This window comes from Chelmon rostratus, chromosome 12 (assembly GCF_017976325.1).
Source record: "Chelmon rostratus isolate fCheRos1 chromosome 12, fCheRos1.pri, whole genome shotgun sequence".
Lineage (NCBI taxonomy): Eukaryota > Metazoa > Chordata > Actinopteri > Chaetodontiformes > Chaetodontidae > Chelmon > Chelmon rostratus.
In genome coordinates this window covers 169,653-197,235 of record NC_055669.1, presented here as the reverse complement: position 1 = coordinate 197,235, position 27,583 = coordinate 169,653, and the positions used below count along the sequence as shown (strand labels likewise).

At 41.2% G+C, this 27,583-nt stretch overlaps 1 protein-coding gene across 2 annotated transcripts in view; it reads right to left on the bottom strand.

The window, feature by feature from the left end:
• The window catches only part of cntnap2b (contactin associated protein 2b), a 39,344-nt gene extending 12,515 nt beyond the window's left edge, over nucleotides 1–26,829 (bottom strand). For both annotated transcript variants that reach the window (XM_041948389.1, XM_041948390.1), the window contains exons 1-9: nucleotides 26,741–26,829; nucleotides 26,396–26,580; nucleotides 21,616–21,759; nucleotides 9,764–10,336; nucleotides 8,813–8,975; nucleotides 8,549–8,655; nucleotides 8,348–8,467; nucleotides 7,807–7,922; nucleotides 4,943–5,027 (exon numbers count right to left, since the gene is read on the bottom strand). In XM_041948389.1, coding sequence (XP_041804323.1) covers nucleotides 4,943–5,027; nucleotides 7,807–7,922; nucleotides 8,348–8,467; nucleotides 8,549–8,655; nucleotides 8,813–8,975; nucleotides 9,764–9,929 — 757 coding nt within the window. In that variant the 5' untranslated portion in view covers nucleotides 9,930–10,336; nucleotides 21,616–21,759; nucleotides 26,396–26,580; nucleotides 26,741–26,829. The remainder of the gene's footprint in view (nucleotides 1–4,942; nucleotides 5,028–7,806; nucleotides 7,923–8,347; nucleotides 8,468–8,548; nucleotides 8,656–8,812; nucleotides 8,976–9,763; nucleotides 10,337–21,615; nucleotides 21,760–26,395; nucleotides 26,581–26,740) is intronic.
• Nucleotides 26,830–27,583: the final 754 nt, after the last annotated feature.

Sequence of the window (27,583 nt, the reverse complement as noted above, 5' to 3'; positions counted from 1 at the left end):
GAATAATATGAAGAGGTTTTTCAATGTTATTCAGCTTTTTTTGAGTCTGAACGCAGAGAAGGCTTTTGATTGGGTCAAGTGGCCCTATCTCTTCTCCACTCTGACAATACTGGGCTTAGGGGAGGCTTTTATTAGCTGGGTGAAGTAACTATATAATAATCTGTTTTCTGCTGTTTTAACAAATGGCAAAAGATCATCATATTTCCACCTGGGCAGGGGTTCGAGACAGGGGTGCCCTTTGTCCCCACTATTATTTGCAAATGCTATCGAGCCTTTGGCGGAGGCTATTAGACACACCCCTTCCATTACTTCTCAGGGTATCTCAGATGGTGGTAGGATTCATAAAACCTCCTTATATGCTGAAGACATACCGTTGTTTCTTACTAATCCAGAGATCTCAATACCAGCAGTTCGAGATTTGATTAGTTGCTTTAGTCAATTTTCAGGCTACGAAATAAATTTTCTAAGTCAGAAGCCTTTCCTTTGGGTGGTCTTTGTGATGCTCAGCCCCCCTTATCTTGACCATTTAGGGGGGTACCGCAGGGCTTTACATATTTGGGAATAGTGATAACCCCATTGCTTCATCAATTATATAGATCTAATTTTACACCCTTATTCTCAAAAGATGGACTTCCTTACCTTACTATCTATGATAGGAAGGATCTCATTACTTAAAATGAATATTCTACCTAAGCTACTCTACGTATTTCAGATGCTTCCAATCTTGCTTCCAAGAAAAGTAATTACGAAAATAAATAGATGGTTTAGAACTTTTATCTGGAATGAAAAAAAAATAACAAGTATGAGTCTGGCTAGACTTATGAAGCCACAGGAAAGGGTGATCTATCAGTGCCTGATGTTAGGCTTTATCAGTTGGCTTCAGTTATGCTGTATTAAAAATGATAGTGAATCTGTATGGCTTGATTTGATCTTCTCAGGTTAATCAGTCCTTAAGGGGTCTCTTGTTTACTTCTACAAAAGAAGATTAAAACTTTTATTGGTGACAATATGATTATAAACACAACTATTAAAGCCTGGCAGGATGTAATTTTTTATTTATATGATGTGATTTTTATAATTTTTTTCTACATACTTATTTTTTATATAGTCAAAAATGTCATTTTGCTTGTATAATATGTACATATATATAGTCAACTTTTTTATTTTGTATTTCGTTTCTTTAAATTTCTTTATCTCTGTTGCTATTTTTCTTCCAACTGCTATTACATGCTGCTGTAATACCCAAATTTCCCTGGCTGGGGATAAATAAAGTTTTATCTTAACTTTTCTTATAAGAAAGCTGAAAGAAAATAGCATACTCATTTTCCACATATTATAAACAATTGTACGAGGCAGAAGAACTTGAATTTAAGGAAAAGAAAATTTTAGAGTTTTTAAAACCCCTTAGAATGAATAAACTATCAAATGAGGAGGCAAAACTCTTAATACAGCCTATCACAGTGTAGATTATAAAATCCTAACCTCTATAATAGCATCCAGAATCCAAAAAAATATAAAAAAATTAATACAACCAGATCAGACAGGATTTATATTAGGACGTCAAGGAACAAACAATATAAGAAGAGCTTTGAACCTGCAAGCAATAGCAGCAAGAGACAGTCAACCATCAATGCTTCTCGGTTTAGATGCCGAGAAAGCATTTGATCGGGTGGATTGGCAATTCTTGAAGCAGACACTAATAGAAATGGGCTTTGGGAATGAATTTGTGAACTGGATAAACCTATTATATAAAGAGCCCTGCTCCAAAGTTAGAGTTAACGGTCACTGTTCTAGTTTTTTTAGGATCAAACGAGGGGTGAGACAAGGAGACTCACTGTCACCTATCTTATTTGCTATTAGTATTGAGCCTCTGGCAGAGACAATACGCCAAAATGCACAAATTCAAGGGATAGCAGACGAAGGAGGTTCAATTCATAAAATAGCTCTGTTCGCGGACGACATTTTACTTTTTGTAAAAAATCCACTCTCTTCCATCCCTGCACTTATGAAAACCTTACATGAATAAGGATCAGTGTCTGGATATAAAATTAATGAAAATAAATCAGAAGCCATGATGATTTCAGGCACTTGGCCTACACAACTGAATAACAGTGTCTCCTTTCGCTGGTCTAAACAAGGATTTAGGTATCTGGGAATAATAATTACCCCTAATCCCACCCAATTATTTGAGGCAAATTACAACAAATTAATTAAACAAATAAAAAATGATGTGACAAGGTGGGAAGTCTTGCCCCTATCTTTGATTGGAAGAATAGAGACGGTAAAAATGAACCTGCTGCCGAGACTTCTTTTTTTTATTTCAATCCCTTCCTAGAGTAGCCTTCCTTAGAGTACCTGTTTCCACGTTAAAAATGTTAGATAAATTACTTTTAACATTTATATGGCAAAAGAAGAGGCAGAGGGTAAGATTGAAATCTCTTCATCTACCTAAAGACATGGGAGGTTTAAGTTTACCAAATCTCAAAAGTTACTACTTGGCTGCACAAATAAATGCTATAGTGGCATGGATCAGAAATGATCAGGAGGCAATATGGGCTAAGATAGAACAGGATTCTGTTAAGGGTGTCTCCTTAGCAGTACTCCCTTTTATAGATGTAAAGTCAGCCAATGAAATCAAAATAAAGAACGAATGGATAAAACACACCTTAAAAGTCTGGACAACTGTAAATAAAATGCTTAAGGGACCGGAGTCGATCTCAAGGGCCATGCTGATTGTAGGAAATATAGATTTCCCACCCTCCTTATGGGACAGTGGATTTAGAGGGTGGGCTGACAAAGGTCTCTGTACAATTAATCAACTTTTTAAAGGAGCAGAATTTAAATCATTCTCTCAACTTCAGGAGCAATTTGACCTTCCATCAAAAGATTTTTACAGGTACCTCCAGATCAGGCACTATGTCAGAAATCACAAGGAAAGGGAAATGGTCAGAAATAACCCCAATGAGATAGAAGAGTACTTAATTAATATTTTGGAGAAACAACACCCAACAAAAAAACATTCATCTAACATATACAAAAGACTAGTAATGGATACTTCTCAAAATACGGAATATATTAAAGAAAAATGGGAACTAAAAATGAATGTTATAATTGAAGACTCTGAATGGAATGACATATGGGCAGGATGCCATTAGGGAATTAATAGTCAACTATGGAAAGAATTTGATTGGAAGGTAAAAATTAGATTTTTTAATACTCCCCTTATTATTTCTACGTATGTGAAGAATTCCAGTGCTGCATTATGTTGGCGAAACTGTGGAAATATTGGAGACACCACACACATCTTTTGGGATTGTCCGGTATTACAAGGATTCTGGGATGACATCAAAAGGGAGATTAATACTATGCTGGAGATAGATGTTGCTTTAGAACCAAAGCTGTTTTTGTTAGGAATCATACCCAAAGATGTATACAATGCAGAGCAACGCTACACACTGAGGATTATCTTACTGGTAGCAAAGAAAATGATAACAGTAAACTGGAGAGATGTAAAGCCTCCAACTATAGGACAATGGACCCAGAGACTGAAAAATGTATATTTGATGGAAAGAATGACGGCCAGTCTGCATCTGAAGGTGGACACTTTTGTTCGAAGATGGTCTCGGATGGTCTCGGTCTTTGTTTCTGTGGCAGCTGGTTCTGCTGCATGCGTTTACCACTTGTCTTTGTGATGTGATGTGTGTGTAATGTGTCAGGAAATGTCATGTTCAGTGTTCTGTAAAATGTTGAAAACGCTTTAATAAAAAGTTGAAAAAAAAAAAAGAAAGCTTAAAGGACTAGAGGGACAACTATCCTCTCACTCGCCAGTAGGGGGCAACAAGTTTTTAAAGTAGCCAAAAAGACACAGGCCTTTGTCACCAGCTTTCTCCACTGGAGAACATAGTTTCTGTTGGAGCACTTTCTAAATATGATAAAGGCAAACCTGCATTCATGCCCACTAATTGGAATAATGACCTGAATATGGATAGTGATGAAGTAACCTGGTTGCAAATATGGAAATCACCAAACACCATTTCAGTTTGAAATATGATGAAGGAAACTCAGTTTAGACTACTACATCATCTGCAGATTACTCCCCACCTTAGACATAAAATGGATCATAATAAATCTGAACTATGTATGAAATGAAATGTTGAGATTGGGGGTTTATTCACTGTGTTTGGACTTGTAAATAAATAGATGATTACTGGTAAAACATAGTGGATAGATTATGCCAAATTCTTAACATTAAACTGTTATGTGTTTATTGTTTGGGCTGACAGACACGCGGCTTAAAGGTATACATTCCAGAAGACTTCTATGTGTCCTTACTTGCTGTGCAAGAAAAAACATATTGCTGAAATGGATAGACTGCAAACCTCCAACAATAGATGGATGGCATAAAGTTGTTTTTATATAATACCTATGGAATATCTGACATACAGGTCTAAGTGAAGGATTAAGGTATTCTATAAAATCTGGTCCCCGTTTTAGAATATATTGCAACTAGACTGGCGACCATTGTACTGAAGGGTCTGGTGGCTCAAGGGTAGGAACTGAATTGGTGTGGGGTTGGACAGATTAGAATATATATAAGTGCTGGTGATGCTGTACTGTAAAGGAATGCAAGACTCTGATTCTGTCCCTGATTTATTTTTTAAATGTAACATGGCCCCCACCCCCCCTTTTCTTTTTGTTACTGTTTAATTTGTTGGGTTTTCTTTGTATTTGTTTGTATTGGTTTGTGTATTTGTAGGTGTCTAAATGTTTCTGCTAAAGATATTTTCCAAAAAAAAAAAAAGAACACACATGAACCTGCAAAAAGAATCCATTTAATGACTAATTTGCATGCATAAATAAGCAAGGTATTTTTTTAGTTATTGAAAAGTCACTAGCAAAGCTGTGACATCTCTGCTGCTGATGGTACTGAGGGATACTTTACCTGGAGTGTTGAGCAGACGAGACATTCGGCAGGTGTAGGCTATATACTGTTCACAGTACTCTGCAGTGCTGGTGACCGTTAAAACCTGCACACAAACACAGGATGGAGAAAGAGAGAACTTCTTTTTATGTGTTCTTTCATTAGAAGCAAATGCTTCATTTTTTATGTTTTTTCTGGTAATTATTTGAGTTCATTATAACACACTTTGTAAGAGTTTTTAGCAACTTTTAATGCTAGTACATCTACCAGCATTACAGCAGGGTATTGTTGACACCATGACATAATAGACTCTGGTCAGTTATTATAATTAAGTAATAAGTTATTAAAATTCCTTTCTTGTGACAATGAGATCCTTTTCAAAATATATTCATGTTACAATGACAAATTATTTGTTATTCTGAAACTTTTCTTGTTAGCACAACATATCACTTTATGTTGTTATATCAAGAAGCCTCCTATTTATTACACAATGCCTACTTATCTTAACATATGCTGGCATTTGGAGGAAAATAATTTTCACATGCTTTATTATCCCACTGGAATTGTTGATTGCTTCACTGCTATTGCTTAATACACTGTTTCTCTATTTGGCTATTGATTATTTCCTTGTTGGTATGGCTTTGAATCTGTGTAACATGTCACGGCTCTCCTGCTTGCTACTTGTGTTGCTTACTTTTTTTTTCTGCAAAAAAATGGATCCTGGATACTTAGAAGTCACAGGGACTTATATAAATGAAAGAAACAGAAAGAACTGTGTGAGAGTGATCTCCAAGCAGCCTTTTGGACACGACTCCATAACTAAGTATAATTCTGCATGGTCTTACTTCACCTCATTTTGTGTCACCTTCTCTGTAGCCACCTTGCCTATCAGTACTTCCATCATATGTGCCTTCATAGTTCACTGTTATCGCAGGTATTCACTTTTCACCTGTATTCATCAGCCTGCTCAAACACCCATCTGCTTGTCTTCTAAATGACCTTAAGAAGGAAGAAATCACAAGGCAATGACATACATCTCCCTTTCATTCTCCCACTCTTAACAAATGTGTATGAAATATGACCACTTGCTTAAAGGGTGGATGCTTTAGTCCTTATACAGACTTACCATTAGAAATTGTTCTTCTCACGGCTTTTAATGGTTTTTTCAAAGGTAGTGAGTTCACTACATACACAGAATCTGTTGATGATTTGATAACAAGACCTCACCATAGGAAATATCCCATTCCTTAAAGGACAGGAATGGGAGAGGATGAACAATTCTTATTTCTGAAACTAATTCTGATTTTTGATCAGAGGATCTGAAGAGCCGACCTCAAGCCAAGAGCATCTCTTTGCCATGGAGGAGGGAAAACCCATGTCCCAGACTTAGTTTGCCCCTCACCTTCGTCTCCTCTGCCAATCCTTCAGGTTTCTGCCAGAACACTACTCATTCTCTACACATAGGAGCAGCAAAGGCTATGGGCCAATGGTTGTCACCTGCCTGTGACTGCTATATCCGGCCCAAAGCGCAAGACATCAGTTGATGCAACAGTTGGCAAAACTCCAAGCATGTCTTAAAGAAAGACCTGGATGACTGGCAGATTTTTTGTTACTAAATTCAGACAAAAATGAAGTTATCGTATTTGGGCCTAAAGACCTTAGAAAATTACTATAGCAACTATGGATGGCATTGTGCTGGCCTCCAGCACCACTGTAAGGAATCTGGGAGTCATCTTGGATCAGGATATGTCCTTTAACTCTAACATAAAACAAATTTCAAGGACTGCCTTTTTCCACCTACATAGCTTTGTAAAAATCAGGCACTTCCTGTCTCAAATGGTACAGAAAAACTAGTCCACACATTTGTAACTTATTGCAATTCCTTACTATCAGGCTGTCCCAATTTGTTGGTAAATACTCTCCAGCTACTACAGTGCTGTGGCACGTGTTGTGACAAAAAACAGGAAAAGAGACATTTCTCCGATGTTAACCTATAAAAACCAGAGTCAAGTTTAAAATCCTTCTCCTTACATAAAAAGCCTTAAATGGAAAGGCACCATCTATCTGTTTTTGATAAAGCTCACAGTTAGGGCTGGCTCAGGCTTGTCTTGGACCAGCCCCCAGTTATGCTGCTACAGGAGTAGACTATCGGGGGACTTCCAATGACACACAGAGCTTCTCTGTTCTTCTCTCCCTCTCTTTCTGTATGCATTCATGTCCCACCAAGGTATGTTACTAACTCAGCTTCTTCCTACATCTCACCATTTACCTGCCGTACATCCACTGCAATTTATATTGCATATTTATATTATAAAAGAGGTGGTCTCTTTGCATCAAGCTTTTCATGTAAGCGTGTGAAAGGTCAGGGAGGTGTGCCGCTATGGTTGTTTTGGGAGTCTATGCTGCTGCCCTGCTATGGCTGTTCCATGTAGGTACATGGAAGAGCAGAGAGGTGCTCTCTCTTCTTAAGGCTTTTCATGTAAGTGCGTAAAAGGGCAGGGAGGTCCCACAACAGAGCCATACCGGCAAATGCAGTATTAATAAATGTACTTTGACTGAAGTGGTCCTGACTGAAATACATCTCTGCAAGATGCCTTTAAAACAGCTGTTGTACAAGCCTTACTGAAGAAACCCAACCTCCATAGAAATACACTCACTAACTTTAGGAAAAAAATGAATATCCTGGAGGATTTTCAGTCAGACTGAAACTGGTCTTACTAATAATCACTGACCTCAGACTAATATTTTAATTCTGACAAAAACAACATTTGATACTAGCTGTCTACTATTAACACATATACAAATCACAAAAATAAATGAACTTCAACCACAACAAAGCTAATTGTGGAACAGGTGAATCACATCAAACTAAATACATTGTGTACCTGTTCATCAGTCACATTGTACGTGATATGCAGCACTGCCTTCCCCTCATGCTCTGCATTAGTGACTGATGTTTGAGGAGACAAGTTGTTCTTCAGCGTAGTCCAAACCTTTTCCTCTAGAAGACCAGAAAACATCAGTAGTCATCAATAGTCTCCACAACTTATTTGGCAAAGATCCACTTGCACTACATAGTATGTTAACCGATGTGTAATAACTCACATAATATACACAGATAGAAATAGTATGAAAGATGCATGTTATTATATCAAAGAAGCTACTGTGACATTCACAAAAGCAATTATGTTCTTGTTTGTTTTATAGACAGACATGAGAAGTCTTTTTTGGAATGCAATAAGCATAGCTTCAAAAAATAAATATTAATAATAGCAATAATGATGAAGCAGAACTCAAGTTTGTTAAAAAAATGGAGCAAGCACTGACAACAGCTATTCTGAGGAATATATTTTTTCCATCTTGCCCAGATTCACATGAGAAAATTACATAGACTAACCCTACACCGTTCTCGCAGTGATATCTCACCTGTCATATCACAACTGACTCTGAAGGGAGCGATAGATCCACTGCCGTCAGGATCAATCCAGTAGTTCCCTGAGCTCTTCCCCAGGTGCTTATACTCCTCACAGGACTGCTGATACATTGCTACAGAGGAAAAACAACACAAAGCTCAGTGGATGCAAAGCATTGTGTGCGTGTCTGGCATGTGTGTGTGTGTGCACTCACAGGTATGGCAGGTAGCTCCAGTGTATCCAGTGCCACTACAGTTGCAGCTGAATGTGTCCCATGTCTGAGAACAGCGACCACCGTGCTCACAATGGTTAGGAACACACCTGTAATGATACACAGTTAGACAGTGGAAGGACGCTCATCTGAACACAGATAGAAGGCACTAGGGAACCGTTATTAACCGACATTATTTGCGGTGAGGAAACAAAACTAACACTTTTATGGCAATCTTAAAATTATAATTATGACTTAGTTGTATACCTGTCTATAATGGCACACATATCCAGACTGACATTTTCAAAGGTTCCAATAAGGCCCTGCTCCACAGCCCTGAGGTCAGCAAGGTGGTCATCTATGTGGATCATTTGCATACAGCCCTGGAAGGAGCGCTGAAGTGATCGGGCATTAGTGTGCAAGAAGTTGCCTAAAGTCAAGTGGAAGAAGTCAAAGGCCATAATTACATCCACTGGAAACATAATGATAAAATTAACTCTTTGACATTAACTCTGCGCTTGACATTGAGCAGTTTGTTTAAATGCGCTACATCTTTCTTCCACTCAGCTTCACCCAAATGGCCGTAGCCAGGGTCTTAGAAATGTTGAGGTTATAAGTGCAAGAGCCACTCTGCTCCAGAAGAAAATTGCCACTGGACACAAAAAGAAAAAAAATATGTGGTTATAATTTATTACATTTTTTTAACACTTAAGTCATTCAGTTAGCTTATCAATTCTGCTATATTTCCTATAGACTATTTTCCAACACAGAGACCTGAATAATGTGTCAAATTCTTCCCCCCACCACCAGGAGTACAAGTCTAGTGAAGAAATGATGAATTGGTCATATTTAAATATACTCAGCCTTTTAGGTTGTAGAATTTCAATATCACACCAGATTTCTATGACGCTAAATTCAAAATAGAGCACATACCCACCTTGTCCTGTGTAATAGCTTTGGCCAAGCTCAAATGCTCAGTCAGATCCAAGATTTAAAATTAGTGCCTTGCTCCTCTAGAATATGCAGGTATGTCCACGTACTCACAGATTTAGCTGTTAATGTATATCACTCATGGAAATATGTATTTCTGTCAAATACCTTCCTCACTATCTTAAATTGCAAACAGAAGGAACCCATATTTTTTTCAACAGTCAATAACAGGTCTCCCTATAATTTTGTGGTTACTTTGGATGGTAAATTATCTTTTTGAGTAATCACCTCCAAAGTAGTAGGTTCCTCCAGTCTGAATCTGGATGGGGATGGCTGTTCTGACTGTGGATGCTTCATCTCCATCCACTGTCAGCATGGCATAGTACTCCAATGCATTCAGATGGACACTGTGCCACTGACCATCATTTAAACCTGAACCTGTGAGAAAAAACATACTCCAGTCTCCAAACTTTCAACAGGATAAAATTAACAACAATAACAACAATAATTGAGAATAGCAGAAAGATGGCAAAGTGACAAATATTTCAACTAACTGAAGGCTCCTCAACCTCTATTCTGAATACCAATGAGTTGAAGCTCACCTGATGAGATGTCAATACGCGTGTTTTTTTTTTGTGTAATATTCATGTAGACAGTGACCTTTCCCTCTGTAAGTCCCACCTCCACCCAGCCGTCAGACAGCGCAGTGAACATCAGCAGCCCATTGGGGTTCCATGTCCTGAAAGACAGACTGACTGACAGAGTGTCACTGTCACTCTGACCTGGGAGCCGCAGGAAGGACGTGGAGTTGAAGAAGACAGAGAATGAGTTGGACTCAGCACACGAGAATGTCAGGTTACGCTGCAGTGGGAGAGAGAGAGAGGAATTAAAGTAGTAGTTTTCAATCAAGGACGAGTGAAACTAGTGCTCAGTCAGCTTTACTGCTGAAGGTGAAACTTTATTTTTAATTGCATTTGTTGAGTAAAAATAACAAAATGGTAAAACCATGTTCTGAGTGAGTGAACACATTTGTTATTGTTTTTATTTCTTATTCAGGAGTACCATTTTGCCAGAGCCATAATTATGAGCAGTGAGTTTGAACTCACCACATGGAGATTCTAAATGCAAACTCAGATAGAGACTATAGCAAATGCCCTGTTTCACTGTCTTAACCAAGAGAAGTCTAACCCCAAACTTTTATTTTTCTCCTCTGTGGCTCAGTAAGAAGAGCGGTCGTCCACTTATTAGAAGGTTGGTGGTTCGATCCCTAGCAGTCTACATGTCGAAGTATCCTTGGGCAAGATACTTAACCCCAAGTTGCTCCTGATGATGTGCATCGGTGTGTGAATGTGTTAATGCTCTTAATGAACAGATAGCCTAGCTACCACGTGTGAATGGGTGAATGCAGGCCAGTGTTGTAGAGCTTTGAGTGGTCAGCAGACTACAAAAGCACTATATAAAATACAGTCAATTTACCAGTCCAGTCCAGTCCAGCCGACTCACAACAGAGGACACACCCTGGACCTGGTCATAACCTATGGCCTGTCCACTGGTGTGTCCTCTGTCGTTGACCTGGCTGTGTCTGACCACTACTGTGTATATTTTAACATCACCAGTTTTAACCACCAGGAGGCCCCAGTGAGAACGGTGAGGAAACGCTACATTACTTCTGAAGTGCCTGCAAATTTTATGGAGATTTTAAAGAGCACTCCTGCCGAAATTTTACCTGCTTCTTGTGATTTTATTGTTGACAATTTTAACAGCAAACTGAAAACAATACTGGACTCCACTTTTAACCAAAACCATAAAAACAAAACCTACACCACCGTGGAGAAATAATGAAGAAATCAAAAAACTGAAAAGAAATTGCAGGAGTGCAGAGAGGAGGTGAGAAAAAACAAACTGACAATTCATTGTGAAATATTACGTGAACAACTGAAAATCTACAATAACACAGTCAAATTGGCACGAATCTCTCATTTCTCAAGACTCATCACAGACCATAAAAAAACACCAAATTCCTGTTCTCCACCATCGATCTTTTAACAAATAGCAATTTTAAAAAATCTTCCAAACCCCCATTCGATGCCCTCTGTGAGGACTTTGCAGACCACTTCAGAAGTAAAATCGATAATATCAGATCCAGTCTTTTACCCCAACAGAATTTATTTTTAACACACCTGTACCATTACTTTTACCTGAGGAAACACTGGAGAGTTTTTCCCTGGTGGACGCTAGGACACTTGGTCAAGCTTTCTCCCAAGTAAACCCAACAACCTGCCTTTTAGACCCAATTCCCACATCACTTTTAAAAACATTTTTTGGCTTCTTTGAGGAACAGATTTGAAATATTGTAAATTACTCTCTTCTACTCTCTTTAAAACATCAGTGGTGAAGCCCCTTCTGAAGAAGAGTAACTTAGACCCCAACATTTTTAATAACTACAGACCCGTGTCCAACTTACCATTTTTAAGTAAAATATTAGAAAAGCTGGTTTTTAATCAAGTAAATGATTTTTTTTTAAATAGTATCAATATTTATATATATATATATATATATATATATATATATATATATATATTATATTTTATCTGGTTTTAGGATGAACCACAGTCAGGGCTGTCAACAGACCATCATAGGGCACCCTAATTCTCTGGCTTCTTGTCCCCCTTTTAAAAACGTCATCATTTTTTCTCGTTCACCTCTATGATCTTCCTCTCTTTTTCTTTTTTCTTTTCTTTTCCGCGCACCCGATTTATGACGACTCGCCATGTTTATAAGAGTTTATAACAATGACAGATTTACATAAATTTACCGCTTCAGGGAACGTATGTAGCGTAGCCCTAAGTGCGCCAGAGCGGGGTCAAACCATTCTCTGCTGAGATGGGGGGTAGGGGTGTTGTGCAAAAAAAAAGGAAAATATGTACATTTGAAATATTTAATAAGTTAAAGTTTTTAAGTATATGTTGAGTAGAAAATAATATTTAATTCATCAGGCAATGATTTAATTAAAAAGAAATATGTGAATCTAAAATAAAATAAATTAAAGGTCATTCAGGGGCCCCTATGGTCCTGAGGCCTGGGACAACATAGACAACATGGCTCCCCATGTGTTTCAGGATCGATTTTAAGGTTCTTTTATTAGTTTTTAAATGTCTTAATGGTCTTGGGCCCACTTATTTATCTCCTTTTATCATATCAACCCTCGCGGGTCCTGAGGTCCTCCGGTGCTGGACTTTTAATTATTCCTGGAGTTACTTCTAATTCTTCTATTATGTTATTTTTATTATATTTCTTATGACCTGTTCTTAGTTATGCATTTTATCAGTACTACATCTTAAAATCTTATTACTATTATTTATTATTTATTTATTTGTCTATTTTATCTCTACATTTTTAACTTTCTTGAAGTTTTTAATTTTTATGCATTATACCTGCATTTGTGCATTATATTTATCTTATCTTAGTCTTTTAGTTTTTAGCTTCAGTGTTTCCTTATGGGGGGCCTCCACACTGGGATGTATGCCCGGTCTGCCCATGGGGGGCGTTGCCCTGGAGGCCTCAGGGGCCCGAGGGACTGGGGCGGCTTTGCATTAAGTGTGGAGTCTGCCCCTGTCCATCGGCGTCTGGGTGGTCTCTGTGGCAGCTCTCCCGGTGGCTGTAGGCTGTGGCGCTTCTCGGTGTGGATGGCTCCCATAGGTGTTTCCCCACATGGTTCCTCAGTGCCCTGCCGTGTCTCAGCACCTTGTGTATGTATGTGTGTGTTTGTGAGCGTGTGTGTGAGCGTGTGTGTGAGCGCATGTGTGGATATATCTGGAAGCGGGATATTGTCTGTCATACTATGCTTTTATTCTTTCTGTTATTGTATTCTTTTATTTTGTGATGCACTTTGTGTTGCATTTTAAATGGATGAAAACTACGATATATATAAAGTTTGATTGATTGAACAAGAAAAACTGCTTGAACAAGATGGCTCCAGTGTGTGTGGCCGGCCGTCTGTCTCTGCCAATACTGTGTGTGTTTGTGCCATTTCTGTCACTTGTCACTCATCATGTCAACTCTCTGCTGGTGTACGATCGCCAAACACTGCTGAATATACGACTTTATACCGAAGATCTGGTGAAATTGGATTATGCTGGACATAAAACGTTGCCCCCGTTTCTATCGGGGATCCCGGCTCACCTTTGCCACGCCCTAGCTCCACCTCTCCGGCGTAAGCGCCCGCGTCACCGAGGTAAACGCAGCGGTCAGCTGGTGAAACTGAAGGCCTGTATGGCTTGTTTTTCTACGGTTTCCTGGACCCCGTTTGGAGCGATGCCTTGCACTTTTATTTCTTGGCGCCCGCTGGATCCTGTCGACTCCAGGCTGGACCCTGCCGACACCTGGCTGGTACCTGTTGTCGGCCCAGATGAGATGTTCCAGCCCTGCGGTCCCTGCTCTCCCCGTCCCCGCCGGCACGGGGTGAATCCGTGTAACCTGCGGCCTCTGAGCTGGGCTCCACGGACAGCTGATGTCGCAGAGCTACCGGCTCCTGCCAGGATTGGCCTGGTAAACGCTAGATCACTAGCGAATAAAACTTTTGTTCTTAAGGATTCACGTCCCGAGGATTGGACTTTCTCTGTGTGACTGAGACCTGGCTGAGTATTGGTGAGTCCAGCTTTTTCACTGAACTTTTGCCTGCGAACTGCTGCTATTTTAACTCACTACGGACGTCGAGCCGAGGTGGAGGAGTTGCTACTGTTTTAAGAGTCACTATAAATGCAAGCAGCTATAGTTGCCTAGCTTTGAACTGAGCCTGTTTGAACTTTGTTGCTCTCAAACTGTGTTGTGTGCAGTGATCTATCGGCCTCCCAAATATAATTAGGACTTTTTAAATGACTTCTCTGATTTTCTGGCTGAAATCATGCCTAAATATGACCGTGTCCTTATTGTTGGGGATTTTAATATTCATGTATGCTGTCCTGATAAGCCAATGGCAAAGGACTTTTTAAGCCTCATTGACTCTTTTAATCTTGCGCAGTCTGTGTCTGGTCGCGGACACACACTTGTTTTGATCGCACTGATCATATGTCTGTATTATTTGAGGTTGCTCTTGCCTGTAACACAGTTATACCTCGTGCTGCTGCCCGACGCTGTCGCATCATTAACCCCTCCACTGCTGCTCAGTTCTCGGCCGTTTTAAGTCAGACTCACAACTGTGTCGCTGAGTGTTTGAACAACGATACGGAGGAGCTTAGCTCTTGGTTTTATTCCACCTGCCAAAAGGGACAAACTGCAGGTGTCATTTCAAATGTTAAGGGACTCCTGCCGTCAGAAAACTGTGCAAGGAAATATTTTTCTGAGATTATTCTTTCGAACTGTCATAAGCCTGGTGTCCTGTTTAAGACTATTGACTCGGTTCTCAATGTCCCTCAAACTGTCTGTATTGAGTCCTCCCCTGCTATGTGTGAAAATTTTCTTCACTTTTTCATTGACAAGGTTGCCTCCGCTAGGGCTTTAATCTCATCCCCTGCATATGACTCTTCAGTCTGTGTGCCCTGCTCTGCTGTCTTTGACAGGTTTGAGCCTGTAACTCTGAACTGTTAGCCGTTAAAACGGCGTTAGAAGAGTGGCGACACTGGTTAGAGGGAACGGAGCACCCTTTCCTAGTCCTGACGGATCATAAGAACCTAGAATATATCAAGAAAGCAAAAAGACTGAACTCTAGACAAGCCCAGTGGGCTCTGTTTTTTAGTCGGTTCCGGTTTACCCTCTCTTTCAGACCTGGGTCCCAAAATATTAAGCCTGATGCATTGTCTCGTTTGTTTGAACCGGAACCGGCTGCCAAGGAACCCGAGACGATCCTACCACTAAATTGTGTGGTAGGAGGAGTAACTTGGCAAATAGAAAATGATGTGCTAAAAGCCATTGAGGGAGTAACATCCCCGGCGGGGTGCCCCAGCGATCGGTTGTTCGTACCGGTGCAGCTGCGGTCCCAGGTAATTCAGTGGGCACACAACTCATTACTCACATGTCAGCCAGGGATTAAACGCACGCTCTTCATGATCAAACAGAGGTTTTGGTGGCCCACTCTTAGAAAAGACATACTCGACTATGTTCAAGCTTGTGAAGTCTGTTGCAGAAACAAGACGTCTAAACAAAGCCCCGTCGGACTCCTGCACCCGCTGGACGTACCCCAGCGACCATGGACACACCTCACCATCGACTTCCTGACTGGGCTGCCCGCCTCCAAAGGTAACACCACCGTGCTCACGGTGGTGGATCGTTTTTCTAAAATGACACACTTCATTCCATTGCCCAAGTTGCCCTCAACCAAAGTCACAGCCGAAGTGTTGATGAAAGAAGTATTCCGCATTCATGGGTTGACTAAGGATATTGTGTCGGATAGAGGACCCCAGGTTGTTTCCTTGTTCTGGAGGGAATTTTGCAGGATGTGCGGGGCCACAGTGAGTCTGACGTCCGGATACCACCCGCAGTCCAACGGACAGACAGAGCGCATGAACCAGGAGCTCGAGACATGCCTCCGCTGCCTGATTTCACAGAATCAAACCTCCTGGAGCGATCATCTCACTTGGGTGGAATACGCGCACAACACGGCTATCAACTCCCACTCTTTGAAATTAATGAACAGGAGGTCGCCGTCCCGTCGGCGCATGCCCTGGTGAGACGCTGCCGGCAAATCTGGGCGGCTGCGCGAAGGGTGTTACTTAAGAGCCAGACACAGATGAAAGCAGCGGCGAACCGCCACCGCAGAGCAGCGCCCCAGTATACCCCAGGCCAGAAGGTCTGGTTATCAAGGCGGGACCTACCCCTCCATGTGCATTCTCGTAAGCTGGCACCCAGGTTTCTGGGACCTTTTGAGATCTCAAAAGTTAGCAATCCAGTGTCTGTGCGTCTGAGACTCCCCAGGTCCATGAAAGTACACCCCACGTTCCATGTCTCCAAGCTCAAGCCGGTCCACGAAAGCCCGCTGGTGCCAGCCACTAAGCCACCCCCTCCTCCGCGTCTGGTCGACGGAGGCCCTGTCTACGCCGTCAAGAAGCTCCTAGCGGAGCACAGACGTGGTCGGGGGTACCAGTACCTTGTGAATTGGGAGGGGTACGGCCCCGAGGAACGGTCATGGGTTCCAGCAAGCTTCATCGTCGATAAGACTCTAATCACTGACTTTCACAACAAGCACCGAAACGAACCTGGGCCGTCCGGTGCCGGCCCTAGGGGGGGGGGGTACTGTCATGTCTCGTCAGGTCTGTTAAGTGTTTTGTTCACAAGCATCATATCTTGTCTTACACTTCCTGTTTTATTGTGAAACCTAACTCTCCTCTCGTTTCAGGCCACTTGACTTCCCGGTGTGTTTCCCGCCTGTCTGATTGTCTACCCCGCCCTGATTGTCTCCACCTGTTCATTGTTACCTCGTGTATATAGTCCGCGTCTCCCTTTGTCCTGTGCCAGATCGTCTTGTGCGTAATGTGCCGTGTTGTCTTTGCTACCACAGTTATAGTCACCCCAGAGTCTCATGTTCGTTTTTGTCTATGATCCTCAGCGTCCTAAGTTTTTGCCCTTCTGCCTTATTGCCTTTGCATAAGTGATTTTTGTTGTCAACTTTTGGAGAAAGTATTTTGTTATTAAAACCAGCCTTTGCGCTCGCCCTCAGTTCGTGTCCTGTGTTCTGCTTTTGAGTCCTGAAAGCCCTGACAGCCCTACGGGCTTATCAGTTTTCCATATATATATAAATATATACACACACTCACCGCACACTTTATTAGGTACACCTGGCCAACTGCTCATTAACACAAACACATTTCTAATCAGCCAATCACATGGCAGCAACTCAATGCATTTAGGCATGTAGACATGGTTAAGACGATCTGCTGCAGTTCAAACCAAGCATCAGAATGTGGAAGAAAGGTGATTTAAGTGACTTTGAATGTGGTGCCCAACGGGCTGGTCTGAGTATTTCAGAAACTACTGATCTACTGGGATTTTCATGCATCATCTCTAGGGTTTACAGAGAATGGTCCGAAAAAGAGAAAATATCTAGTGAGCGGCAGTTCTGTAGGCAAAAATGCCTTGTTAATGCCAGAGGTCAGAGGAGAATGGCCAGACTGGTTCGAGCTGATAGAAAGGCAACAGTAACTCAAATAACCACTTGTTGTTACAGAGGTATGCTGAAGAGCATCTCTGAACGCACAACACGTTGAGGCAAGTGGGCTACAGCAGCAGAAGACCACACCATATGCCACTCCTGTCAGCTAAAAACAGGAAACTGAGGCTACAATTCACACAGGCTCACCAAAATTGGACAATAGAAGATTGGAAAAATGTTGCCTGGTCTGATGAGTCTCGATTTCTGCTGCAACATTCAGATGGTAGGGTCACAATTTGGTGTCAACAACATGAAAGCATGGATCCATCCAGCCTTGTATCAACAGTTCAGGAAAATATCCCCCACACCATTACACCACCACCACCAGGGTGGTGTAATGGTGTGGGGGATATTTTCTTAGCACACTTTGGGCCCCTTAGTACCAATTGAGCATCGTTTCAATGCCACAGCCTACCTGAGTATTGTTGCTGACCATGTCCATCCCTTTATGACCACAGTGTACCCATCTTCTGATGGCTACTTCCAGCAGAATAACACACCATGTCATAAAGCTCGAATCGTCTCAGACTAGAAAGCTCCTCACCATGCACGGAGATTTCCACCCCAAGTCCAGCATCCTGAAGCTATGCACTCAGCGGAAAGAGGGAGGCTGAGGGATAGTGAGCATCAAGGCCACAGTCCAGGATGAAACATCAAAAATTCCTGAATACATTTAAAAAAAATGGTCCCGAAGGATGAACTGCTAAGTGAACGTCTCAGGCAGCAGAACCCTGATAAGCGTGTAGAGGAGGAGGAGCAGACAACCTGGGGGGACAAGCCCCTACATGGCATGTAGGCTGGCTGATATCAAGAAATCCTACCAGTGGCTGGAAAATGCAGGACTGACAGACAGCATAGAGGCACTTATCATGGCAGCACAAGAACAAGCCATAAGCATAAGAGCCATAGAGGCCAGGATCTACCAGAGTAGATCAGACCCAAGATGCAGACGGTGCAAAGAAGCCCCTGAGACAGTCCAGCACATAGTAGCAGGATGTAAGATGCTAGCTGGATCAGCATACATGGTGGTGGTAATAGATGTGGCAATCCCAGCTGACGCCAACACCAGGAAGAAGGAACAAGAGAAACTTCAGAAGTACCAAGGGTTGAAAGAGCAGCGTGAACGGATGTGGAAGGTCAAGGCTAGCGTGGTCCCTGTGGTAGTGGGGGCACTGTGGGCAGTAACCCCCAAACTGGGAGAGAGGCTCCAACAGATCCCAGGAACATCTGAAGCCTCACTCCAGAAGAGCGCAGTCCTAGGAACAGCCAAGACACTGCGCAGAACTCTCAATCTCCCAGGCCTCTGGTATAGGACCCGAACGTGACAAGGTGTTGGCTCTCCTGTGTTGCGCCATGCATTTGTGGAGTGGTTGTTTTGTTTCCCCAATGTATAAGTCTGTGCACTCCTCACTGCATTGCACTGCATACACCACATTGCTCTGTTTGTGTCTGGGTGTTTTGTCCTTAGGGTGAACAAGTTTCTGCCTCAGGGTGTTACTGGGCTTGAAATGTAGAGGGATGTGGTGTTTCTTGAAAGTCCTCCTGTGTTTTTTCTGATTTTCCCAAGATGTATGGTAAAATGATTGTTCTTTTTGTGGTCCTTTTCTACTCTTTCTGTTCTGTGTCTTTTTGCAGTCTTGATGAAGGCCTAGTTAGGGTAACCACGTGTTCTGAGTGCTTGCCTGATGTGTTTTTGTTCCCTCTGCTTGCCTTCTGTCCTTGTGGGCACATTCTGAGCCCATGGTGTGGGGTTCTAATTACCCCCAGCTTATGTTCCAGTGGATGGTGAGAATCAAAGAGCAAATATTGATCTGTGTGTGGGGGTTTTCTGTATACTTCAATGTTGAGGCCTTAGTCATCCTTAATGTCTACTGCACAATCAAGAAAGGCCAGACTGTTTCCTTTAACATCCTCCCGAGTCAACTTTATGTGGCTGTCCACTGCACTGATGTGATCTATAAAAGCTTCCACCTTCTGTGTTCTAATTTTGACCCAGATGTCGTCCATGTACCTGGTGCAGTTGTGGTGAAGGAGAGGACGCCTCTGCTCTCCACTTCTACCATATAGAGACTGGCCACTATAGGATCAATCATCTGTGGTTTAACTTGAGATGCAGGCAACACAGGATCATGCCCAACAGCCCACAACTGAGTTCCACCGTGAGAGACCACAGAGTTGACAGAATTCTTCAGAAGGCGCAGTATTAGCTGCTCAGTGAGAGAGTGAGACAGCTTCATTTCACTATTGACACACTTAGATGTAAGACTGACCAGATGCTCGAGGGACTGTCATGAAGTATACAGATCTGCACAACTACAAGCACACTCTCAGCCTCACACTTTTTAAAAACACTACACACAGTATTTAAAAAAACAACAACACTACACTCACTTCTCTACATTAGACACAGAAATCTAACATGAAGTCACTTCCTTGCCATTTTTAAGGCACTGCCTTTCAAAATACCACACCAATGAACCAGTTGATCAAATACACCTGTCAGGCGTAGGGACACTTAGGTGCTTAATTGTAAACACGCCAACCAGGCATAAGCACTATACAAAGGTAACAGGTGAGTGTAATTGTCTTCGACAAAAATGGAAGGCAACATTGCAGTCAGAACTATACAATGATAAAAACACAATAACAGAGGGTTATGATGAGTTTACATGATGGCAAATTGGAAAGGCCAATGTGGCTGCAGCTATGTGATTTGAATTGGTTCAAATGAACAGAACACATGGAGGACACACAAGGTGACGGGGTGAATGAGCAGGGGAGAGATGGGATAGATGGGATCACCGCCGCAATATTAGTGAGTGATCATCAAGTGCCAGATGGCGACGTGAGGAGGTTCCCTGGGTTACCATTTACATGAAGTGAATATGCACGATGTACACATAGGTATAATGTAGAGAAGTGTGTGTAGTATCAATGAGACACTGCATGCACTTGCACTAAACCCCTCATATCAAATGTCGCAAGGACTACATTTTATCATTTGGAAAACATTGCAACTGATTCACATTGCATCAATTTTAAAGTCTCTGCACTGACTACCTGTTTGCTTCAAAAATTGATTTTAAGATCTTTTTACTGGTATATGAAGCTTTTAATGGTCTTAGTCCTACCTATATATCAGATTTGCTTTCATCCTATGAACCCTCAGGTTTTCTGGTAGTGGCTTTTTCATTATAGCAAAAGTCAGAACAAAAAGCCACAGTCAGGCATCTTGTTATTTCTATTGTCCTTGTCTCTGGAACTGCCTCCCTGAAGACATGAGGGCAGCCGAGAGTGTTGTTATTTTTATAGGCAAACTTAAGACCTTCCACTTTAATGTGGCTTTTCATTGAACCTTACTATTTTCATTTATTTATCTTTCCTTTATTAATTTGTTTTAGCCTGTTTTACTTGCTGTGTCCTTTTTATTCTGTTTTTATTTTCTTGTTTCCTTCTTTATAACCTACTTTTTTTTGTCTGATTTTTCTTCATCACTTCTCCTTTTGGTTTTACTATTTTATTCTCTTATGACTTTTATCTTAATTTTCTTTTTAATATCCCACATTGCACTTTGGTTATACTCACATTATATATAGTGACTTTATTTTATTATTTACCTATCATATTTCATGAATCATTTATTATCATTAATTCTATTTTGCGATTTTTTACATATTTATACTACCTCTGGTGTTTCCTCATTGCAGATTCATGAAAAGTTATGATAGCGTTTCCTCATTTCCTGATTTATATTGAGTCAGTATTTATAACATAGTCATTTTCATTTAATGTTTGTGTGTGGATGAAGAGTTTTCTATTTGTGTGTGTGTGTGTGTGTGTGTGTGTGTGTGTGTGTGTGCTTATTATGTAAAGCACAACATAAGACATAAACAACATAAACCAGGTCTCTGATAAATACACACACACACACACACACACACACACACACACACACACACACGTATGCACAAACCAGAGCCAGAGAGAGTTGTCTTACAAAGCTGGAGGTGTCCACTTTCTTCCTGCGGACCAGGTTAGTGATGTTGTCTCCATTATACGTGATACCCTCCATGCAGCCCACAAAGTTCTCCCTGCCTCCTGAGCTCGGCTTCACTGATACAGGAAGCCCTCCGAAACTGATCTGAGGACACACAGCAGAGTGGACAACGTGGACAGAATAACATTGATCAGACTGTGATGTTTATTGTACTACTGTTATCAACACTCACTAACTGTCAGGAACTCTACATAATCATATAATTGGTTTTCAATTTAAGATGGAATTCTGTTCTATTTATTTCTGTTGTACTGGTAATAGTGATATTTCTGTGGACTTGTTAGATTATAGTGGTGCATTTGACAGCAGTGACCATCACATTCCACTACAGAGATTGGAACATTTAATTAGCATTAAAGGAAACACACTATGCTGGTTTGAATTCTATTTCTCATCTCAATCTCAGTTTGTACATGTTAATGAGGAATCCATGCACACCAAAGTTAGTTCCACAAGGTTCTGTGCTTAGACCAATTCTATTCACTATATATGTTTCCTTTAGGCAACCCCTATTCCAAAAATGTTCTGATGCTGTGTAAAACATATATAAAACAGAATGCAATCATTTGCAAACAAACTACAGACCTGATCAAAATCTTAAGACCAGTTGAAAAATAGCTACAATTTACCTTTTGCACATTTGGATCTTAATAAGGTTTTAAGTTGAGCTACAATATGCAAAAACAAGAAGGGGGAGTGTGACAAAAAGCACTTTGAAAAAGTAATTTATTGAAAACAACAAGTAAACTGAAATAGGCTGTTTATCAGCTGATCAAAAGTTTAAGACCACAGACTATAAAAGCCAAAATCTGTTCAAAATTCTCATTTTCTGTCAGGCATTCACACGGTCATGCCCTCCTGATAGCTAAAGCTAAGAAGCTTTCTCTTCTTGAACGTGGTCGGATCGTCGAGCTGCATAAGCAAGACCTCTCGTGCCATTGCTGCTGAGGTTGGACGCAGTAAGACAGTCATTCTTAATGTTTTGAAAGGTCTTGAGCTTTGTGGAACAAAAAGTTCAAGTGGTAGACCCAAAAAAATTACACCTGCGCTGAGCCGGAGGATCCGATTGGCTGTCGGTCAAGACACAGGGTGGTCCTTGACCCAAATTAAGGCCCTTACTGGTGCAGACTGCAGCGCAATAACCATCAGACGGCATCTGTGGGAAAAGGGTTTCAAAAACAAAAAACGAATTCAAAGACCTCGTCTCCTTCAACACCACAAAACTGCCCGTTTAGACTTTGCCAGGGAGCATCAAACATGGGAAAACCTTGACGCCCAGATGGCTTCCAACGTTACTGGCATAACAAGGAGATCCCACTTGAGATGTTTTCTACCCGGCACAGTGGAGGGGGGTCCATCATGATCTGGGGTGCTTTTTCATTCAGTGGAACACTGGAGCTTCAGGTGGTGCAGGGTCGTCAAACGGCGGCTGGTTACGTGCAGATGTTGCAGATGTTGATCCCTCATGACTGAGGGCCCTCGTCTGTGTGGTAACAGCTGGGTTTTTCAACAGGACAACGCTGCAGTTCACGATGCTCGCTTGATGAAGGACTTCTTCAAGGAGAATAACATCACTCTTTTGGACCATCCCGCATGTTCCCCTGATTTAAATCCCAAAGAGAACATTTGGGAATGGATGGCAAGGGAAGTTTATAAAAATGGCCGTCAGTTCCAGACAGTTAATGCCCTTCGTGAAGCCATCTTCACCACTTGGAGCAATGTTCCCAAAAGCTTTCTGGAAACACTCGCATCAAGCATGCCCAAACGAATTTTTGAAGTGATTAACAAGAATGGTGGAGCTACTCATTACTGAGTCCTACTGAGAAAATGTTTTGTTCTGGTTTGGAGAGTTTTTTGTAATTTTTTGAGCAATGGTCTTAAACTTTTGATCAGCTGATAAACAGCCTATTTCAGTTTACTTGTTGTTTTCAATAAATTACTTTTTCAAAGTGCTTTTTTGTCACACTCCCCCTTCTTGCTTTTGCATATTGTAGCTCTACTTAAAACCTCATTAAAATCCAAATATGCAAAAGGTAAATTCTAGCTATTTTTCAACTGGTCTTAAGATTTTGATCAGGTCTGTATGTATATGGACAACTGTTTCAAGAAGTGTCTTCAAGCCCATGTATATCCAAAACACATTATCTAAAGATGTAGTTACTCTTGATGACATTGCCCTGAGCTCCAGCACCACTGTAAGGAGTCTCTGAGTTATGATATGTCCTTTATTCCCACATAAAAAAAATCTGCCTGATACTGTCTTTTTCACCTATGTGGCATTGTAAAAATCATCAGGCACACCCTGTCTCAAAATGATACAGAAAAACCTGTCCATTCATTTGTTTCTTAACAGGCTGATTTATTGCAGCTCACTATCAGGCTGCCCCAATAAGTCTCCAGTCTCCAGCTGATCCAGAATTCTGTGGCATACTGGTATGAACTGGGAAAAGAGATCATATTACTTGGGGTTCCTAGAGTATCCAAAATTAGAATGGGGCCAGAGCCTTCAGCTATCCGGCACCTCTCCAGTGGAACCAGCTACCCAGTTTGGGTTCAGGAGGCTAACACTCTCTCCACGTTTAAGAGTATCCTTAAAATTTTCCTTATAACTTACAGTTTTTATTTTATTACTATTTGCTATGCTACCATCATTATTAGATCAATAGTGCTTTACTATGTTCATATATTATCTGCTATTAACATGTTAATACATCACATATATCAATATATCACAAAATGCATATACCATGCCATTTGTACATATAGCAATAAATAAATAAAAATTAGAAGCATCAATACTGTGATTTCTGTTCATCCCCAAACCTCTCTCTCTCTCTGTGTCTGACTCTCTGTATCTCTTTCTTTCTCTTTGCCTCTCTCCCCCTGCCTCTCTCTCTCTGTCTCTCTCTATCACTCACCCAACCGGTCAAAGCAGATGGCCACCTACCCAGAGCCTGGCTCTGCTGGTGGTTTCTGCCTGCTAAAAGGAAGTTTTTCCTCGGCACTGTTGCCAAGTGCTTGCTCATGAGGGAATTGTTGGGTCTCTGTTGCTAAAGAGGTTGGTCTGTACCTGCTCTTTATGGAAAGTGTCCCAAGACAACCTCGTTTGTGATTTGGCACCATATACATAAAATTGAACTGAATTGAATTGAATAGTTACTACTGGCACAAGTGAGCCCTGCACCTTTCCTTTAGCTGTATTGCTATCAGACTATTAATACAGTATATTCTCATTGGCCAACTGCTGTATTGAGTCATGAACTGAGTATGTTTGTTTGCTTCCTAGGATCCCGAAGAGGAGTTTTTGTCGAGAGATTCATTGGTAGTTGAACTGTCAGTTTTGTGTTAAGCACCCAGATGTTATGTGGCTTATTTCCCCTATGGCTAACATCACTGTCAACTGCTGGAGAGAGTGTTGTGTGTTGAGCTGCAAGTTCACACATTAACGTTACACTGGAGAATTTGCTATCATCAATTTTGCAATCACAGAGTCTCCTTTTCTCTCGTTTACGATTTCCACAACTAGTGTGAATGTAGTTGTAAAAGTATGCGTGATTCACACATTAATATGGACTAGAGCCTCGTCTGCCTCTGCCTCGTGCTGACCTAATCACATGAGACTTTAATTACTTAATTAAATGTTATTTTGTTACTGTCCTGACCTCAATAAAAACCTGGTCCCGACCTCCTCTATATAAAAAGTGCCCTGAGATAACTTTGGTTATTATTTGGCACTATAGAAATAAAACTGACTTCTCTAGGTATATTTATTTTCAATGTATTTTAGACGCACACCACAATTGCAACTGATGCTTAAATTAAAAGGCATGTCTCGAGATCCTAGTACTACAAATTACTTGGGGATCATTTCTGCGTCTGGTCTCCCAAGGTCTTCCTTTGGCTGAGCCCAAACCTATTTTTTCCTGTAACCTAGTTAGAAACTCATTCTGGTTAGACTGAATTCAACAGTCTTGTTGTGAACTTCTGTCTCCACTGCACAGTCAATAAAACTCACCTGAACAAACCACAGAGTTGGACTTTGTTTTTCTTCACACAAGCTACCCATGAACACGCAGGCAGAGTGGTTCCATCATCTTCCTCTTACTCATGCTGAAGCAGTACTATCAATGGTTTTGATTTACTGTTATCAAATTTCACTACATGGCTAACATAACCCCAAATAACAAATGAACCTAGCTCTTCTATCGTAAAATAGACAACTCATGGTGGACAATACCAAGTACCTCTCAGAGCTGACCCTTCAAAGTCCAAACCAGCTTCTCAAATCATGTAAAATCATTCTGCATCTTAAGGATTTTCCCAATCTAAAGCGACATGCAGTAAAGTTTGTATCTCTGTATCTCTCATCTACTGCTTTGAGTAGCTCTTTTGAAAACTGGATCATGCAAAGACTCAGTTCCGCTCAACAGACTAACAGACTAACTAACAGACCCAAACCTGAAAAACCAGCAGTGAGTAGTGTCATTACTGCCATCTGACATCAGACCCCTCGTTTAAGAGAAGCAGTTCTAGTCACTGTATTGAGGTCAGTGTGATATAATGTGATATATATGTTCGATCATTTAGAATGGCCCCTGAAGGATGTCATAAAAATTTAAATGGCCCCTGATAAGAAAAGTAAAAAGCAGAGTCTTCAGATTGTGACATCAGTTTGAGATGATGAAAATGCTTGACAGCATGAGCCACAGGGAGTCTTTACCTCATAATCCAGGTCTAGGTGGTCAAACTCTCCATTGGTCCTGAACTGCTGAGTGTGGTGGTCAAGAGTGAAGTTGACATTCCTACGGTAACGCTCTATGACAACTGAGTGCCAGTGGTCATCATCCAGTAAGCTCCCACTGGTCACAGAAGTGTGACCCTGAATTGATCCATACTGGTTACTGCCTAGAGCGAAGCATGCAAATCACACAAACATGTATCATATCGCGTCTGACAGTAGTAGATAATACAGTCCTTAGAATTTCAATACAACAGGTTGTCTCTGGAGAATACATTTTCAGTACTTTGCTGTCCTTGAAATCACACAGACTTTATGGAAGGCTACCTAAATTGATGCTGAGCTGCAGCCTTGCCCTGAAGAGCTCCAGGGAAATGTAGTCCCCCTGCTGTCCCTCTCCGTGGAGCAGGACCCCATCTCCAGTCGTGGTTCTAAATTTTAGAGAGATGACATCCTTCACAATCTTCATCTTCTTACTCCTGAAGCGGTAGGAGATGACACCATGGCCATCAAAACTGATGACATCTGCCCCTGGAAGACAAAAAAAAAAGAAATTCTCTTTTCTGCTAAAAGAAGGTGGCAGCCTGTAGCAGCAGCTCCCGTTGTGTTTTTTAAGTTTCGTTTATTTGTCCGTTCGCTCTTTTTTATGTATAGTAGTTCGTTCTTTATAGTCTTATTTCACAATTTTTCACTTATTGCACTGTGTGTAATGCTGCTGCTGCACTGAAATTTCCCAGCTTGGGATAAATAAAGTATATCTATCTATCTATCTATCTAGAACCGATGGCTGTGACTACTTGCTGTACCATATGAAATTAGTTGCTTTGTGTCTGTTGGCTCAGGAGATGGAGCAGATCATCAGGAGGTTGGTGGTTTGATACCCGGCTCCTCCAGTCTGTATGTCAAAGTGTCTTTGGGCAAGATAGTGAATCCCAAATTTCCTATCGGTGCATGAATGGGTGAATGCTGACTTGGTTATGTGCTTTGAGTGGTCGGTAGACACTATTTAAATGCAGTCCAGTCACCATCTAAATATAGTAGTAATCATCCAATATGCTTTGAGATTATTATACGATATTATATCGGGATAAATCCTCAGATCTTAAAGTGCTCATACATACACCCTATATGTATTACCCAATTAAACTGGATTTGGGCTGGCTCAGGCTT